Raw genomic sequence first — 18,565 nt, 5'->3', positions numbered from 1 at the left:
CAATTTACTAAAAATTAAAAACCAAAATTGTGGTGCTGAAAAAGTATTCATTTTTGTAATTCCTATGCTAATTTCCCTCAAGTGCAATATACGGTATTTGCTTACCAATGCATCCGATTTGTTGATGTTGAAAATTGGAGGATCACCTGTTTTCGATGAATTAATTAGAATAAATACCCCCTCTCCAACAGTAGTAGAATTTCAACAGAGCAAAGCAAATAATAGAGAAGCACAAATCTGGGGAAGGGTACATGACCATCTCAAAGGCACTGGTGATACCTCAGTGCAGTCTAGCGTGAAAAAGTGGGGGGGGGAAATATGAAACCACAGCCACACTGCCCAAGTCAGGCCACCCCACTAAACTTAGTTGCTGGAGAAGGACAGCACTTACAAGAGAGACTACTGCAGTCACTGAGTGAACTGCAGAAGTCAGTGGGTGCAACTGGACATGAAGTTCATGGCTCCAAAATCTCTTAAGACCTTGCATTAAAATGGTATTTATGGAAGAGTAGCAAGAAAAAAGCCCTGGCTTAAAAGAGCATATCTTTGCCCGTAAAGACTTTGCAAGGCATCACTTAGAAGACATTGTAAAGTTATGGAGGGTGGTCTTGTGGTCAGATGAGAATAAAGTGAAACTTTTTGACCTCAACTATACTGTGCATCAGCCAGATTATCACCATCTCTACTGTAAAGAATGGTGGAGGTAGCATCATGCTATGGGGATGCTTCTCAGCAGCAGAGAATGAAAATCTGGTCAGGATTGATGGGATGATCTTTTTAATACCTTTTAGGGATTTCCTGGTCCATTTGTCTCTTCCTTTTCCATCATCCAAGGCTTCCTGTAATCCTAGAATGTGCAGCAGTGATATTTAGTAAGTTAAGATGGTCAGTGAATTTCCCTTCATGTCTGACCTGCAAGCTACATTAAGCTTCCTGATTGGCATTTCAGATGACTTTATGAAGATAATAGTCAAAGCCTAATTTTTTGAACTGGCATGCTTACTCCCTCCTAGTGCACTAATTTCCAGTCCTATTGCCATGAACCCATGTCATGAATTCCCCTTCAACATTATAGAACATAGAACATGGAATAGTACAGTACAGGCCCTTTGGCCCACAATGTTGTGCCAACCCTTAAACCCTGCCTCCCATAAAACCCCCCACCTTAAATCCCTCCATATACCTGTCTCGTAGTCTCTAAAATTTCACTAGTGTATCTGCCTCCACCACTGACTCAGGCAGTGCATTCCACACACCAACCACTCGAGTAAAAAACCTTCCTCTAATAACCCCTTGAACTTCCCACCCCTTACCTTAAAGCCATGTCCTCTTGTACTGAGCAGTCGTGCCCTGGGGAAGAGGCGCTGGCTGTCCACTATCTATTCCTCTTAATATCTTGTATACCTCTATCATGTCTCCTCTCATCCTCCTCCTCTCCAAAGAGTAAAGCCCTAGCTCCCTTAATCTCTGATCATAATGCATACTCTGTAAACCAGGCAGCATCCTGGTAAATCTCCTCTGTACCCTTTCCAATGCTTCCACATTCTTCCTATAGTGAGGCGACCAGAACTGGACACAGTACTCCAAGTGTGGCCTAATCAGAGTTCTTGTGCACCTTTGCCATAGCTTGATATCATTCCTTAAGTGAGATTCAAATCAATAGTTTTGAGTTTTATCGTGACAAATTTGGATTGCCAGCATTTTGCTGTTTTTGCACTGCTGCATGTAGTGGGTGGAGGTAATCCTGTTTTCCCTTTCATTTAGGTGAAGGCCAACTCGGTGAAGCAGGAATTTGAGAAGCAGGATGAGTTGAAACGCTCAGCGATGAGGGCAGTAGCAGCTCTGCTCACGATCCCAGAAGCAGAGAAGAGTGCTCTGATGGCAGAGTTCCAGTCACAGATCCGGTCTAACCCAGAGATGGCATCTATTTTTGAAAGCATTCAGAAAGACAACACATCAGTGACTAGCACAGAAATAATGGACCTCAGCTAGAAAAGAAAGTAAACCAAAAGGATCTGAACAAGATGCCTTGCCTTCATGACTAACTTCTGTGTGAAATGTTATTTATATTGCCATTTGGGTTTTAATTTTCTGTTGCAGCACCTCCTCTGGCTGGTATTTACAGGCCAGCTTTCTCAGTGTTGCCTTTGCATGACTTTCCTGCTGTTTCTGCTGCTAGTGCAGTTCAGGCCATGTCCCTGTTGCCCCATCTCCACAGCTACCATGTGGGGTGCCAGGGGTTTAAGGTGAATCAATGGTCACACTCCTTCCTGCTTGTTGGGAAAGGAATGCAAGCTAGACAGTGAAAAGTGAACGAGTCTTTTTAGTTGCACTTATGTGACCTACTTGAGGCTTAAAATAAAGTCTTCCGAATGGGTTTATTTTATTGGCCTTGCAACTGTTAGTAAGTCCTGATGCTAATGGCTGACGTAAACCCATCTGTTAGTTCTGCTGTAAAATTGCATGCCAACCTGAATTGTACCATTTTAATAATGGACAGGCTGATTCAGTGCAAGACTCTGTTCTGGATGGAGTTCTCGTGCTAAAATCTGGAGGTTCCCTTGCTTACCATATAAAGTTTGTCGCTTTCACAAACAGAAGGAAAATCTTGGCTGTTGGTCGAGGGATATGTGTGGGTGAGATTTACCTGACACAAAGGACGTGAACCTTACAATATTCCATAATCTCAAGTGTGCTGGCAAAGCCACAATGATGAAGATGCCTGAAATTGCATTGGATAAGCAGTCCTGAATGCTGTTTAGTTTGACTTAGGCTGTAACGGTGAACTGTATTTTGCAATTGAGCCTCTTCCTACCCTACAATGTTAGCACAAGATCTATTAAATTATATCTATGTGGTCCAGCTGAGATGGGGAACTGACATGAGGGCTTTAAGTCTCATTGAGTGTTTCAGCATTAATGGCCCGTTGTTGGTGTATGTATCATCCCACACTGTTGCTAGATCTATCCTATTGCAAAATACACATGCACAAACCTGCCAGGGACAGATATGATCTTTCATGCTGCTGCAGTCATGACATTGCCTGTACTCCTTAGGAAGCTGAAATTTGAGTGGGTGGGCCAGATTTTAGAAATCAGCAATGGGAGGCTTGCCCAGTTCCAGAATGTGGCTTGGGGAAGTGCATTAGGTTGTTTTCTCATTGACTGCTGAGTCTAAGTTCAGTGGCACTTAAATCTCTGCCAGATCATCTCTTATCAAGGTGAGTTGTTACTGATATGCTGAACTTTAGTTGACAACGACCAAATTCTTTCTGTGAGGGTCCCTTACTGGTAGAATGGGTGACAAATTGAATACGGTACTTCTGTTAAAATGGGGTAAAGTAATATAATGAAAGCATTTTGGCTCTGTGGAAAAAATTCATTAGGAATAAAAACTTTGGAATGCTGTCATTATGATATGGACCACCTCCCCATCCACCAATCTGCAATGAAGTTCATTCAGTGCCAATATCTTAATCTATTCTTTCATTTCCTTGCTTTTGAAAACTCAATTAAATAAAGTGCACTGTTCAACCTGGGATCCTGAAGTGAAGCAGCAATCAAGGTTCCTTGTGTTATTTTTCAGGTATTTGTCAGTATTTGATTTTGAATCAAATACTAGTGAGATGAGGTACTTTGAAGATCAATGTATATGGCTCCAGCATGATTTGTACATAGTATTGACTTACTTAGCAAATGCTCATCTGGCATCTAATGCCATATTGCTAAGTGTGGTGGCAGATTGCTTCGTATTCACCATGTTTGATCTTTGTGCCCAGTGGGAATGTTGGTATCAAGTGCCCTTGGTACCTTAGAAATTCAAGACAATTTAAAAGGTTTGCAAGCTACAAGTGTTTTTTAAACACCTGATCAGCTACAAAATGCACTAGAAGACCACCACAGGAAGCAATGGAGTGACTTATTTATATGGTTTTTATTTATAAAAGTCAAAAGCAACTGACAATATGGGAGGTTCTAGTAAAAGTTTGTAAATAATTTGGAGAGTGATACGGAAGTAAAAGTTGGAAGAATGGGGTTTTTGTGTAGCTTGTTGCCAATCTGTCACATGCCTTAAGTCAGCTACCTCTGACTTAAAGTGGTAATGTTTGTCAGGGCTGGTTTAAGTTCCAAACATAATACATCACCACCTCTTTTGACGCTGGTTAAAAAAGAGACACTCTAACTTTTTGTAAGACTGCTGGCTCCCAGTTTAATCTTTTAATTCACAAGGTTCACATAAAAACACAGTATAATTGGTGTGCGTGGGGGGGGGGGGCAGGGGGAGAAGAGGAGAAATGTAAGTTGTGGTATTAGAAACATCTGGTCAGTACTCCGGCACCACAAGTATCATGAGTCCTGATTTAGTGGAGCTGTGTGATAGATTTTCAACAGTCCTGGTACAGCTGATGAATGTGCTGGTAGTAGCTTTAATGTGCATTAAATGCATATCCAAGTATTAAGTGGCTGAAGCTGTCACTGTTTGTCTCTTTATAATAAGGCAGACAGCTGAAATAGTTCTCCCAAATTGCCATTGCTATTTTACCTGTAGAGTTTAGTTGCTGGATGATGGTGGGAAAATGCAAACTATGCTACACATCACCTACAGGCCAAGTGACTTTAATGTGCTCTGGTGACTGAAAGGTAGTGACTGATGTCCATCAACAGAGCAGGATGATTGTGGAAAATCCTTTAATATGGCAGCTCTCAGGTCTGTTCAGGTAGAATGCTTGTAGTAAGACAGCATATCGTCCAAAGTGTTGCTACTGGCTGGCTGATGAAGATTTGAATTGCTTTGCAAATCCACTTTGGGAAACTGTGGAGTCCGTTTGAAGGAGGATCCAAGCTGGCCTCTCTTCCAGCATCCAGTATTATTTGGTCTCTTTGATTCACTGTAATAGTCTGAAGGGGGTGCAAATTCAGCTGGTCTCTCATCTCTTGGATCCAGGTGGTTCTTGGACCAGTAGTCAAACAGCAACTCTGGAATGGCATATTTTTTAAAAAAAGTTACGCTTCAATGCTTTCCACAACCTGTCCACCTGCTTCACAAAATCAAAACAAATCTGAGTGATTCTCAAGGTCTGAGCAACACACACAAAATGCTGGAGGAACTCAGTAGGCCAGGCAGCATCTATGGAAGAGTACAGTCGATGTTTCAGGCTGAAACCCTTTGGCAGGACGGAAGAAAAAAGTAGATTTTGAAGGTGGGGGGAGGATGAAGTAAAGAGCTGTGAAAAAGACAAGACCATGGAAGAAAGAAAAGGGAGGTGATGGGTGGGCAAGGGAAAAGGGGATGGGAAATGCAGCAGCCCCTTCACCTCCAACTTGGGGACAGCTTATCTACTGCTGTCTATTATAAACCCACAGACTCTCACATCTACCTGGACTACACCCCTTCTGACCCTGTTACTTGTAAAAACGCCATCTCCTTCTCTCAATTCCGCATTTACTCTCAGGAATGAGGCTTTTCATTCCAGAACAAAGGAGATGCCCTCCTCTTTCAAATCAACACAACTGCATCTCTTTCGTTTCACGCAAATCTGCTTTTACCCCATCCTACCAGGGATAGGGTTCCTCACGTACCACTCCACGTCCAGCACATAATTCTCTGAAACTTCCGCCATCTGCGGAATCCCATTACCAAGCACATCTCTCCTCCACCCCCCCCCCCGCCCCCGCCCCCGCCCCCCACTTCCTGGTTTCCATAGGAATCACTCCCTATGTGATCCCCTTGTCCAGTCACCCCTCCTGGCACTTATCCTTGCAAGTGCTACACCACCTCCTTCACTACCACTCAGGGCCCTAAGCAGTCCTTCCAGGTGAGGCAACACTTTACTTGCGAGTCTGTTGGAGTCATATACTGTATCCAGTCCTCCTGGTGTGGCTTCCTATATATTAGTGAGACCCATCATAGATTGGGAGACCACTTCACCGAGCTTCATCTGCCAGAAGAGTGGGATCTCCCAGCGGCCACCCATTTTAATTCCACTTCCCAATCCAATGTGGCCTCCTCCACTGTCGTAATAAGGGTAGGAGGAACAACAATTTGTATTCTGTCCGAGCAGTCTCTTGCCAATGGCATGAAGATTTCTCAAATTTCTGGTAATGCCCCTCCCACCCAGCATTTCCCATCCTCTTGACCACCCATTGCCCTTCTCCCCCTTGTCTTTCTTCCATGGTCTTCTGTCTTTTTCACCAATCAACTTCCCAGCTCTATACGTCATCCCTCCCCCTTCAGGTTTCTCTCTCTCCAGACCTTTAAAATCTATTCCTCAGCATTTTTTTTTCGCCAGTCCTGTCGACTGTACTCTTTTCCATAGATGCTGCCTGGCCTGCTGAGTTCCTCCAGCATTTTCTCTTGTGGCTGCATTCTCAAGGTCCATTGTGTGATCCATACCTACCCACCTACTTATCAATAATATGAAGGTTTAATTATTTACACTAAGTCTTTCCTTGCCTGAAAAAAAGAATGAAACACCCTGTATCAGATAGCAAAAGCCAAATTAACTATTCTTTCTGGGAGTTCTAGTCAATAAGGAATTTTCAGACGGAACAGAATAGCTTACACTGGAAGCAAACTACAAATCTAAATACTATTGTTTAGACCAAGAAATCAAGAACCTTTTCAGTAACCAGACTTTGAGTGGATCTTAAAATTAACTGAAGGACAAAGAACCCATTACCAACTATAGCTATCACCCAAGCTCCACTGAAATAAGCCTGAAACTGGGTAGATGTCATCTGAAAGAACCACCTAGCTAATTATGAGGCACTGGTCAGACCACATTTGAAGTGTTATGAGCGGTTTTGGACATCTTATCTAAGAAACAATGTGCTGGCATTGCTGAGGAGGTTCACAATGATTCCAGGAATGAAAGGGTTAACGTATTTCTTTGCTATGTCCCAAATGAACAACTCTACATGCTGAGGATGTGCCCCCTAATTCCAGATATCACCCTCTGAGGAACCATTCTCCATCTGGACTCTTAATCTTCCCTCTTTGGCAGGAGTTACTCCATACCAGGAAATCTAACAAAGCTCTCCACTGCTTCCAAGGCACATACATCCCACCTTTAAAGCAGATTAGAGCACGAGAGAGAAAGAAAAGACTGCAGATTCTGGAACCTCGAGCAACAAACAATTTTCCATAGGATCTATTAGAGGCCTTAATTTAATGCTTCATCCAAAACTGAACATGCCAGTCAATGCTGCACTCCCTCAGCAGCAATCTACATTTTGTGTTGCCCCTCAGAAGTAATTATATAATCGGACCTATATATGACATTATACAAGGTCAACATATAATTGGACAAGCAACAATCTGCTGGAGGAACCTGGGTAGGTCAAGCACTGAGGGTGTAGGAGGTGTCCACATTTCAGATCAAAACTTAATTAGGATGGTACAGCAGTCTAGCATGGCCTCAGCAAAACACAACAGTAGACCAACCTTCCTTTCTATATTCTCTGTGCAACACAGAAAAGCAAATGGAATGATCTAATTGCTTGCTGTGCCTGCATGCCAATTGGTAGGAGGCCAAGATACTAACCCAGCATGAGACATGGTCAGAACAGGTCACTTTCCCATTGATAGCTGAATGAAGGTTATAATTGTGACAGAGCCAAACAAATACAGAACAATTACAGAAATGACTTTTGCCAGTTACCTTTTCCTCTGTCCCATTCCCGGACATGCGGAACACCAGGTTTTGTGTCCTTCCGCTCCTGTATTACGATCTCCACTTTCTTGTTCTTTGGGCCTGTGGCTTCATTCTGCTTTGCATCCAATTCTGAAGTCGCTGGTCCTGTCACCTGCTCCTCGGTCTCTTCATCTGTGCCTGAAATAAGATCACACAAACCACTGGTTTCAACATCTAATCACAGTCCAGATCAATTCCTTGGAATGGAAATTAAGAGATTATTTCCCCCGGGGCACAATAAGCAAATGGATTCTAGCACTGTATTCAAAGATTTAAAATTAAACTCTAACATGTACATAATCTAGGAAGTGGTCCAAAAGTTATAGTACATCAAGGCAGACATTTAGCCCATTGTAGCTTTGTTCTTCCAGTGTTTTCAGTAGAAGCCTAATGCACTGATCCTCTTTTCCAAACTTAGTTCTACAGAAGCTGACACTTAGTGTTGCTCTGTGTATAGTGTAAGGGAACAAAAAAATGTTCTTTTTTTGCCCTGCATGACTGGGAACCATGCAGGCTACTGCCATTTAGCACTGGCTAATGTTGAGCAGGACATGTAAGATTAAAAGGAGTGAAACAAGGAAAGACAAATGACAGGAAATGTTCAGAGTTGCTTTTAGTGAATTAGCTATTACCTATTACCTAAAACACAGCCAGCATACCTTTTATAAATCATTTGAACCTTTGCTGTCAGTCTCTATATAAACATTTTTTTGTCTTTAACAATGGTGTTGAAATTAACACAGGGATTTGCTGTTAACAACTTAAAGGTATACTTGAAGATAGAATGATTCTTACGTATGTATTCTAGCCAGATTTCATGTTAGGGTGGTTTGAATAACAGAATACTGCTACATAAAATGGACCTGCTTTCTCCACACAGTACTTTCATAATTGGGAGAGGAATGCTATTTTCCAAAAAGGGAAGGGAATGAAAGGACAGTTAGTCAGCCCCTCCCAAGATCACCGTCAGGGTCTTAAGGATCACAGTCCAAATACAAGTCTGCCTGAGAGGAATTAAATAGGGAAGCCAAAGAAAAATTGACAGGTTTAAATAACTTAATAGACCAAGCTTGAACACAAACAGGAACACCTTGTCAATTTTATTGCTGGTGTATCAAGTGGTCAGATCAACCCACTGTATGAAAATAGCAGTGTATCACCATTTTAGGTTTTCTTTTACACAGCAATTAATCTTTAAACTGAATCTATAGTGGAGTTTTGATTTATCCCACCGTAGCCCAAGTAATCACACTGAAACTTACAAATGGACTCCAATCTAATTCATCCTCAGGAACTTGCCCACTCTCTCACAAACTAACCTAGACTTGTAGAGCTACATCCTTTTATATAAAAAGCACTGTGTAAATAACCATACCCTGGATACCTATTCCACTTGTACCTTCCTTCTGCAGCTCTTCAGTAACTTCCATTCCATCAGCTTTCAGTTTCTTCAGCTTCCTCTCACGAACTTTTGCCAATCTGGCACACAGCATGGCTTTGCGCTTCTCCTTCAGCTTCTCTCGTTTGGTTCTCTGATCCATCGTCTGCAATGGAAGGCAAAAGTTTTGCCATTATGAGCTAGGTCAGAACTGCTGCAATGATGCAGATTCCCATTATTTGCTTCTCCTTTCCTGCAAACACCAACATAAGGATTTTCTCTTGTGCAATGATGGGAATTTTTGAGCAAGTAAACTGCTACTTAAACACTGTTGCTCCTGATTTGTTTTGTAAGGCTGGTGTACATTACTATTGCACATCCTTGCGTTCACCTGTTTGGTTTTACAGTAGCAAATAAACTCGGCACTGTTATTACATCAAGGATATCCCTAGATAAAGTGAATTTGGATGCACACTTCCAATGAAGAGCTGAGCTAGGCCCCTGTACTTTTAACACATTGTTTCCCCCACTTTTCTTCTATTCCCCTCCCAACATTTGTTTTATTTTTAGATGTACATCTCCAGCAAGTATATCACTTATTTTACCTTCCCCTTGTGCAACTGAATGGCTTACTAGACCATTTAAAATTGCAGATGAAATTCAACTATGCTGGTGCACAATCACTAGGGGACAGTGCACCTTATTTTATTAAATTTAATAAGGAATTTGGATTTTCCAATCTTAGTTTCACAGTTAGTTATATAGATAGCAGCTTTTAACTCTCAGGTTTTAATTTATTAAGAAGTTTTCAGATTGCCCAAAAGAACTCCAACTCATGTTCTCTGCCTTGTAAACCTAGGTATCAGTAACAATTGTTAGACTACCAAGGTTTATCATGCAGTTCCTCAAAGCCTTTCACCAGCCACCTTGTGCATTTGTTGCTGACTTCAGTCACACTCTGACATCAACAACTGCCCGCTCACATGATGTCACTCAGTAACAGTGAACAACAGGAAAGCTGCATTAGCAGGCCTCCAACTGCTACCATGCCCAAGTGTAGCTACCCACCTGTTGCTTCAGCTAGTACTGCATGTGTAGCAGAAACCAATTTTCTTCCCGTTGTTAACATAGCATAGTACAGGCCCTCTGGCGTGCAATATTGTGCCAAACTTATAACCTACTCTAAGATCAATCTGATCCTTCCCTTCTAAATAGCTTTCAATTTTTAAATCATCACTGTGTCTAAGAGTTTAAGTGCTCCCAATGTATCTGACTCTACCATTACCCCTAGCAAGGCATACCACACACCAATTACACTTATATATAAAAAAAATGTACTTTTGACATCCCTCCTATATTTTCATCCAATCACCTTAAAATTAGGCCTCCTTGTTTTATTCATTTCTGCCCTGGTTAAAAATCAGTTATTATTATAAATGTTCAATCTACACCTGTTGCATTAACATATATTCTGAAATAATCTGTTCCACACCAACTGTAGCCTAACTAAAACCCTATAAAAACTGAACCATATGTCCTTGTATTTCTATTAAATGGGATTCCTTTCACGTCTACATCTGCCTGTGCTTCTGACTCTGTAATCAATCTTCATCATATATCCTAAAATGTAGCTATCTGTAACCTTGGCTCTCTGAAGAATCTCATGGTTCGGAGTTGCACTGCCTGAACTGCAGCTGTAAGCACTTTTACCACTTGGCCCATTAATTCATGCCCACATGCAGTTCCTTCCTCCCATCCCACTACAACCCAATTACCTTGTACCCAAAACGGTATCCACAATGTTAGCATCACCCTGCACATACACTTACCTACCTCAAATATCATCCACCACTATGCAGTTGGGGAAACTCCCTTAAGATTATCTTGGTTTGTTTGTTTGTGTTTTTTGTGTGCCATAATCTACCAGAGCCTCGGCGACCACTGTTTCAAGTGGTTGTCTTGGAGGAAAGATTCTGTTTGTGGTCCCCCACGTCCTTCTCACAGCACAGTTTTTGTTTTACAAGGCTGAGTTGCAAGCTCAACGCTCAACCCGGCACGGATGGAAAGCGTGCCCGGGAGTAGCTCCACTGGATTCAAACTCGGCAGCCTTCTCTCTGGAGTCTGGCGCTGATGTCACTGCGCCACCAGCCGGCCCAGATTATCTTGGTACTGAGCATAATAACAATAGCTAAGGAAAATTAACATAAGCATCTTTGGGATGTCAGCGGTAACTGCAGCACCCCAGTGAAACGCATGTGGTCCCAGCAAAAAACATGCAAACTTTCCACAGACAGCATCAGAACTCAAAAATAAACTAGGGTCACCAGAGTTGTGTTTCTGGCCTACTCATTAATCTACTTGGCTACATTCTTATTTATATACCCTGTTTCATAAAGGAAGCCTCTTATCAGGTTGCTTGTGTACAGGAGCAGATACACGACACCCTAATGCCAGACATCCCACCTCTCCCAGAAGTTCCGGGAGTCTCCTGCATATTAATGGTGGCTCCCTGATGCCTGCAAATTATATACAATATCCCAGAAATCAATTTTTTGAGGGTGAGAGCGACCACGAGAGAGAGCGAGCGCGTGAGAGAACGCGCCATGGCAGAGTGTTCCAAAAAAAAGAAAATATAAAACGTATGTCACCCCAGACTACACTAAAGTGTACCCCTGCCTAATAGGTGTCAAAAATAATGACAGTGTTGCTCGCTGCACTGTTTGCAACGGTGACTTTTCTATTGCCCATGGTGGGTTAAGACTGTAAAAGACATGTTGAGGTGAGTTTAACAGGTGTCATTCGAGCATTAGCGTAGTTAACGTTATTTAAACTAGCTGGCTAGCTGCTAAGGAGCTACTCTATTGCAGACATCCCACCTCTCCCGGAAGCTCTGGGAGTCTCCCGCAAATTGATGGTGCTACGTCCCTGAAATGAGTTTTTGCAGGGTGGGATGTCTATAATGCTTCCGGTCCACATGGCTCAGTCGCCTGTGTACAGGAGCAGGTACACCACACCCTAATGCTTCTGGTCCACATGGCTCAGTCGCCTGTGTACAGGAGCAGGTACACCACACCCTAATGCTTCTGGTCCACATGGCTCAGTTCCCTGCTAACTTAACCCACTGAGCATTTGGGGCAGCGGCAACTATTTGATTAAAATGAACACAAAATAAATACACATCTGGGAGTCTACCTGTTCTCTCAGCATGTCCAGGGTTTCAATCTGCTTCTTCCTGGTGCCTTCATCACGAGCAAAGGCAAAATATCCCACACCCAGCTCCCGAGCCTCTGTAATAGTAATCAACCAATTAAAATAGTTTCTATCAGATGGCTGGTTTTAAGATTATTCAATGTGAATCAGCTCCGTCATTTCACATTAAGTGACCAACAAAGCTAATAACCCACAATCAGGTGCATGAAGATGCTTTATTAAAGCAAAGTGGCATAGGTCTAGTGTTCTACAAACAGAAAAAGATTCAAGGATGTGCTCTAAGTTTCCTCGAAGTGCAACATCCCCGCTGACTCCTGGGAGCTTGCAGCCCACGTCTGTTCAAAGTGCAGGAACACTGGGGATGACAGTCAGGTCAGCAGGAGTACACAGCAGCTCTGTGTAAGCAGCAACCTAACAGCCTCAATACTTGCCCCATGTGTAGATGAGTCTGCCAATCCCATATGGCCCTCAGAAGCCATCACAAAATCGACAAAACAGGACTGAAAGCAAATTTTCCCTGATCCCAAGAAACTGCTTAAGAAGGAGGCAGCACATTTAAGTACCTGGTTCAACCAGGAGAGCACCACCAACCTTCGCTATCATCTGGAAGCTTGCTAACTCACCTTTCTACTTCCTCATCCAAGTAATTAAAAATAAATAAATAAAATCGCAAAGCACAAGGATCCCAGAACAGATCTGTGTGAAACACCATTGCCACTGACCTCCACGCATAATATGCTCCATCTATTACCACCCTATGCCTTCTGTGAGCAAGCCAATTCGGAATTCACGCAGCCAAGTTTCCCTGGATTCCATGCCACTTGACTTTCTGGATGAGCCTACTTTGGGGAACCTTGTAAAACACCTTACTAAATTCCATATACCACTCTACCTTTATGAATCTGTCACCTCAAAAACATCAAACAGACTTGAGGCATAACCTACTCTAACAAAATTATGCTCACTATCCCTAATCAGACTATGCTTCTCCAAGTGTTTGTAAAATGCTTATCCCTAAAAATCCTCTCTAATAGTTTGCCCACCACCGACTTAAGAATTAATTGTCTATAATTCCCAAGAGTATCCCTATTACCTTTCTCAAATGGAACAACATTTGTCATTTTCCTATCTTTTGGTACTATTCTTGTGGCAAGGAGGGCAAAAAGATCATCATCAGCATCCCAGCAGTCTCTTCCCTCACTTCCCACGGAACCTGAGTTACATCTCACTTCATCTGGCCTCAGGGATTTATCTATCTTAATGGGTTTCAAACAATTAACACTACCTCTTTCTTAACCCCAACATGCTCCAGCACATTAGCCTGACCTCACATTTGTCAAAGCCTCTCTCTTTGGTGAGCACTGAAACAAATTATTCGTTATGCACCCTCCCTACCTTCTCTGACTCCAGGCACGTTTTGTCTCTTTATCCCTGAACAGTCCTACCCTCACTCTAGTTATCCTCCTGTTCTTTAAATACATGTAGAACACCTTGGAATTTTCTTAATCCTTCTTCTCAAGGCCTTCTCATGTTCCCTTGTAGCTCTCCTAAGTCTCTTCTTAAAGCTCCTTCCAGATTACCTTAGAACTCTCAAGAGCCTTTTCAGATTTTTCCTTCCTATCAGAGGGATCCAGATTTCCAGATGTTAGGTTTATGGACAGATTCTGACAGGAATACCAAGAGGGGAGGGGGTGAATTTCAAACCCTTTCGCTGTGAAATGGGGACACCTCTTTTTCCCTTATTGGAGGGGGAGGGGGAGGGGGAGGAACACACACAGACTGTGGTATGTTGAATACCGGGTGAGTGAGTTGTGTTTGGTGTGCTGCAAGTCAGTGTCTTTATTGATGCTTTGCTGCACACTTGAGTTCTTGGTGGGGGGGGGGGGGGGGCAGCGATATTTTTTTGCTGCTGCAGGAGGGTGGAGGGCTGCTGCTTGTGCATGGGAGGGGGAGCTGGGGGGGGCTTTGGGGTTCTAACACTTAACTGTTATTCATTCTTTGGGGCAGTCCTCTGTTTTGTTGTTTGCAAAGAAAAAGAATTTCAGGATGTATATTGTATACATTTCTCAGACATTAACTGTAATTATTGAAACCTTTTGAATTATTCTTTGTTGCTGCTTCAACCAAGAGCCAATTCACCTTTCGCAACAGGTAATTCTGCCACAAGTTACCATACTCAAGGTTTGGTGGGCATAGACAATGGCCAAGGATGGGATAGTGCTCCACTATGATGCAGCTGCCAATTAGAATCATCCCATTTTGCAAAAGGTTGAGGACAGTCATCTCCCTTGGAACTGTAGCTATTGCAAGGAAGTGCCAGAAACAGACAAAAAATAAAAAGGAAGAAAGAAAATCCAGAGGATCAGAAGAAAACAGGATCTCCAAGTGTTAATGTAGCCCAGGTAATTTAGCCAGGGGCATGACATTAATAATTTAATAAAATTGCGCTGCACACATTAAAATTCTCACCATTTTGACGGATGTCCTCATAGTGCACTGGTCCAATTGGCCTGCTCAGTGCCTCCTCTTCCTCTTTTTCCCACTGCTGCCGCTGAAGTTCCCTCTTCATGTCTTCAGAGAGCAATGTCTTTTTATCTGCCTCCTGCCTGTGAATGAATCACATTGAGACATGTGACGACAAACCAAGTTATCAGAAGATTGATGCTGATGAGAGAGATAAGGGAGACAATGGAGAAACATTCAAAATGCTAATAAGAGAAAAGAGAGAGATTAACGAAAAGAGAAACAGTTCCGAGTATTGACAGACCGGTTGCTTTGAATCTGAACTGTTTGAAGTTTGATGGACAGGCGATATCCCAGCAGGGGGATAAAAAGAACAGGTTCGCTAAGGCACGAGATCACGAGATAACGAGACCCTGGAAGAGCGGTGTGCCCCTACAAGTTGGTGAGAGTTTGGCGGTCTGGTCGCGGGAACTGACCATAGATGCACAGGGTGAAAGAGTACGATTGGCGGGAACCTGGTGTGTGTGTCCGCCCTTGCCTGGGTGCCGGGTTCACCACGGAAGAACGGTCGTATCCGGAGCGGAGGGGGTCACAGTCGGTGACCACAGAAGACATAACAAAGGGTCCGCCCGAGAGCTAACTGTGAAGAACATCAAAGGTCTGCTGAATCAGATTTGAATATCTCTATCTCTCTCTCTCTCTCTCTCTCTCCAACGGCACAACAGCGATTACTGCGAACTGTACTAAGCTGAACTGAACTCTGCGTCACTTGAGACTGATCATTTTACCCCTAGACTGCAATAGAGCTTGGTTGATTCCTATTACCCTAGTTCTGTGTACACGTGTGTTTTATCATTGCTAACCTGTTGCATTTATATCCTTACGATTAGAGTACTGTGTTACTTATTTATTTAATAAAACTTTATTAGCTTCTGTTAAACCAGACTCTGACTAAGTGGTCCATTTCTGCTGGTTTGGCAACCCAGTTACGTGGTACGTAACAAACATAACACAGTGACCCATAGTAACATTTGACAGTCACAGCACCTGAGGATAGTGCCAGACTCATTTCCCCTCAAAGTGCTCAACCAATGACAGTAGCATGTACCAAACTGCAAGAACCACCGTGTAACTAAATATCACAGCTAATCTGTGTTTAAACATCTCATCAGAGCTGAATGATTAGTTCTTAAATCAGGTTTTGACTATACTGATTCAAGAAAAAATTTTGTACAGGACATAATAAAGTTCCCTCCTCTTCATATAACATTTTGATATCTTTAGCATCTACCTCAATTACTGGAGAAGTGAGACACAGTTACTGGTTTATAGGCAGTGACACAACTGCCGGAATGCTGCATAGATGTTATAGAAAAACTTTGTTGTAACCTGAGAAATGTATTATACATAATAATGAAATATTTGCTTTAAAAAGTAAAATGCAAAGTAATCATATTTATCCTATATAATCAACCCAAAACACCCAGCAGTTCTAGGTTAAGCAGCTCCCATATCCAATTTGATGTTCCATTATACAGCTGGCAATGTCTCCATCTGAGCATCTCCCTGCTCTTAAAAAGAACATTATATATTGTTACCTTGATTCCCTTAAATCTCTATCCATAGCGAGTAATCCCGACAAATCTTTTTTCATACATCTTCGGGATCGGCCTAAAGAATCCACATAGTCCACCCTGAGAAGGAAGCACATAATAAATCACTTGTCTTTATTCAGAATACAGCATAATTATTCTATACTGAATCAGAATTAGGTTTATTATCACTGACATATATCGTGAAATTTGTTGTTTTGTGGCAGCATTATAGTGCCAGACATAAAATATACTATAAATTACAGAAAGAAATATATTTTAAAAAATAAATAGTGAAAAAGAAGAGCAAAAGTTGTGAGTTGATGTCTTGGTTTCATTATCCAATCAGAATTTTGATGGCAGCGGGGTAAAAGCTGTTCCTAAAATGTTGAGTGTCTCTATTCAGACTCCTATACTCCTCCCTTTTGGGAGTAATGAGAAGAGGGCATGTCCTGGGTGGTGGGGGTCTTGAATATTGCCTTTTTGAGATACCACCTTTTGAAGACAAACTCGATGTTGGGGAGGCCAGTGCCCGTGACGGAGCTGGCTGAGTTAATAACCTTTTGCAACTTTTTCTGATCCTATGCTGTGGCCCTTCAGACCAGACAGTGAGTTAGAATATTCCCCATGGTACATCTGTAGAAATTTGCTCAAGTCTTTGGTAACATACCAAATCTCCTCAAACCCCTAATGAAATATAGCTGCCGGTGTACCTTGTTCATAATTGTATCAATATGTTCCAAGGTTCCAAGGTTGTCAAGCCAAGAGTCCCACTACCTAAAAGTGCTCCTCACTACCTGGACAAGCTCCCACTACCTAAAAGTGCTCCTCACGGCATGCGCCTCAAATAGCCTCTGACAACCAAGTCTAACTCCTGACCTCCTCGTGTAGCTTAGCCTCTAAGCCTGGCGGAACTGTTTCTACTGACAGGAGAAGGGGTGAAGGCGGGTCCTGCCGCCTTAAAACCAGTGCTTTGGGTAGATGGAGCTCGTCACCCTGCGAAGGAAGTCCATCTAAGAGAGGGAAAACTGATTTCAAACCTCCACTGCCTTGCCGCCATACCCACTCATGGGAAAGGCTTCGGGAGTAAACCCTGAGGACAAATCCAGAACTGGAGTCCCTGAGGCAGTCCTAAGGAGGCCTTCAACCTCGATCTGGCAACTCCTGCAACGACACTGCATCGGCCCTTGCCCTTCCCTTGGAAAACGTCGGTGTCGTGGAGAGGGGAGACTTGCTGCATGGGCAACTGCCGGTCTTCCATACAACCTTGCCCAGGTCTGTGCCCTGGAGAGAGCAAGATTTTCCAGGCGCAGATCCATGGTCTCGCGAGACTAACGGATGCCACCTCCACCGCCATGTTGGGCCCAGGATAGATCTTCAGAGATGTTGACATCCACTTGAAACTGCTCCTTCTTTCCACTGCTGCAAATGTAAAGTCCCTTCTTTGTGGTGAGCAGTATACTAGAGAAACACCTTTGGCAGCAGCAGGAGTGCATTTCAAGCAAGGCTTTCAGAAAACAACGATAAACAGGAAAGTAAAGTTTTTTTAACTGATGGCTTTGAAGTGCTGTCCTGAAATGGTTAACCACACTGAGGTAACTTACTACAGGCACTGAATGCCCATTGTAAGTATTCAGATCAACAAACATTTTGATTGAGAGAATATATCACACCCAACTGTCATGCATCTAACAGAGTCACATATACATTCTTCAAAATACAGAAAGAAAGAGAACAGATCATCCAGCATTGTCCCAGGCACTTCCATCCAGGCCATGCTTACATCATCCTCCTCTGAAACATTTGGCATTGGCATCAATTTAGGAAAACTGGCCCAAAGATTCAAGAAGCAGAAGGCTGATATGACTGTACTCACAGAATCACACCTCAAGCTAACGTGCCAGATTCCTGTTCACCAACAGACTGACCCACCAGAGAAGGTAAGGCAGCAGTAGCCTGGTGGTGGTGGGGGAAGCCCAAAACTAACCGACTGAGACCTCAATGTAAAATCATACCTTCCACCATTCATCGCCAGATGTGTTTTAGCAACAATTGGAAGCAGCACTGAAGGCAAAAACACAGAATTTACTTTTGAGTGAAAAACTGCAATGTCTTTCACCAAAAATGCACTGCCGCTGACCAAGACCATAACTCCCAACTGGATCTGTGATGTTGCAGGTGAATCAACATGTAGGATAAACCTATCGACTCCATCATACTCATCTACTA

The 18,565-nt window shown here is 42.8% G+C and overlaps 2 protein-coding genes across 2 annotated transcripts in view; one reads left to right on the top strand and one right to left on the bottom strand.

Annotated features, from left to right (window-relative positions):
* Positions 1 to 3,538, top strand: part of LOC140211147 (cullin-associated NEDD8-dissociated protein 1-like) — a 52,455-nt gene extending 48,917 nt beyond the window's left edge. Inside the window, exon 15 of the mRNA XM_072280663.1 lies at positions 1,765 to 3,538. Coding sequence (XP_072136764.1) covers positions 1,765 to 1,992 — 228 coding nt within the window. The 3' untranslated portion in view covers positions 1,993 to 3,538. The remainder of the gene's footprint in view (positions 1 to 1,764) is intronic.
* A 645-nt stretch (positions 3,539 to 4,183) lies between these two features.
* Positions 4,184 to 18,565, bottom strand: part of ccdc174 (coiled-coil domain containing 174) — a 30,252-nt gene continuing 15,870 nt past the window's right edge. The window contains exons 6-11 of the mRNA XM_072280664.1: positions 16,343 to 16,438; positions 14,751 to 14,887; positions 12,264 to 12,358; positions 9,093 to 9,237; positions 7,661 to 7,831; positions 4,184 to 4,976 (exon numbers count right to left, since the gene is read on the bottom strand). Of these exons, the coding sequence (XP_072136765.1) occupies positions 4,714 to 4,976; positions 7,661 to 7,831; positions 9,093 to 9,237; positions 12,264 to 12,358; positions 14,751 to 14,887; positions 16,343 to 16,438 (907 nt within the window). The 3' untranslated portion in view covers positions 4,184 to 4,713. The remainder of the gene's footprint in view (positions 4,977 to 7,660; positions 7,832 to 9,092; positions 9,238 to 12,263; positions 12,359 to 14,750; positions 14,888 to 16,342; positions 16,439 to 18,565) is intronic.

The sequence above is a fragment of the Mobula birostris genome, chromosome 16, assembly GCF_030028105.1.
Source record: "Mobula birostris isolate sMobBir1 chromosome 16, sMobBir1.hap1, whole genome shotgun sequence".
NCBI classification, from domain to species: domain Eukaryota; kingdom Metazoa; phylum Chordata; class Chondrichthyes; order Myliobatiformes; family Myliobatidae; genus Mobula; species Mobula birostris.
This window is presented reverse-complemented; position numbering and strand designations above follow the sequence as displayed.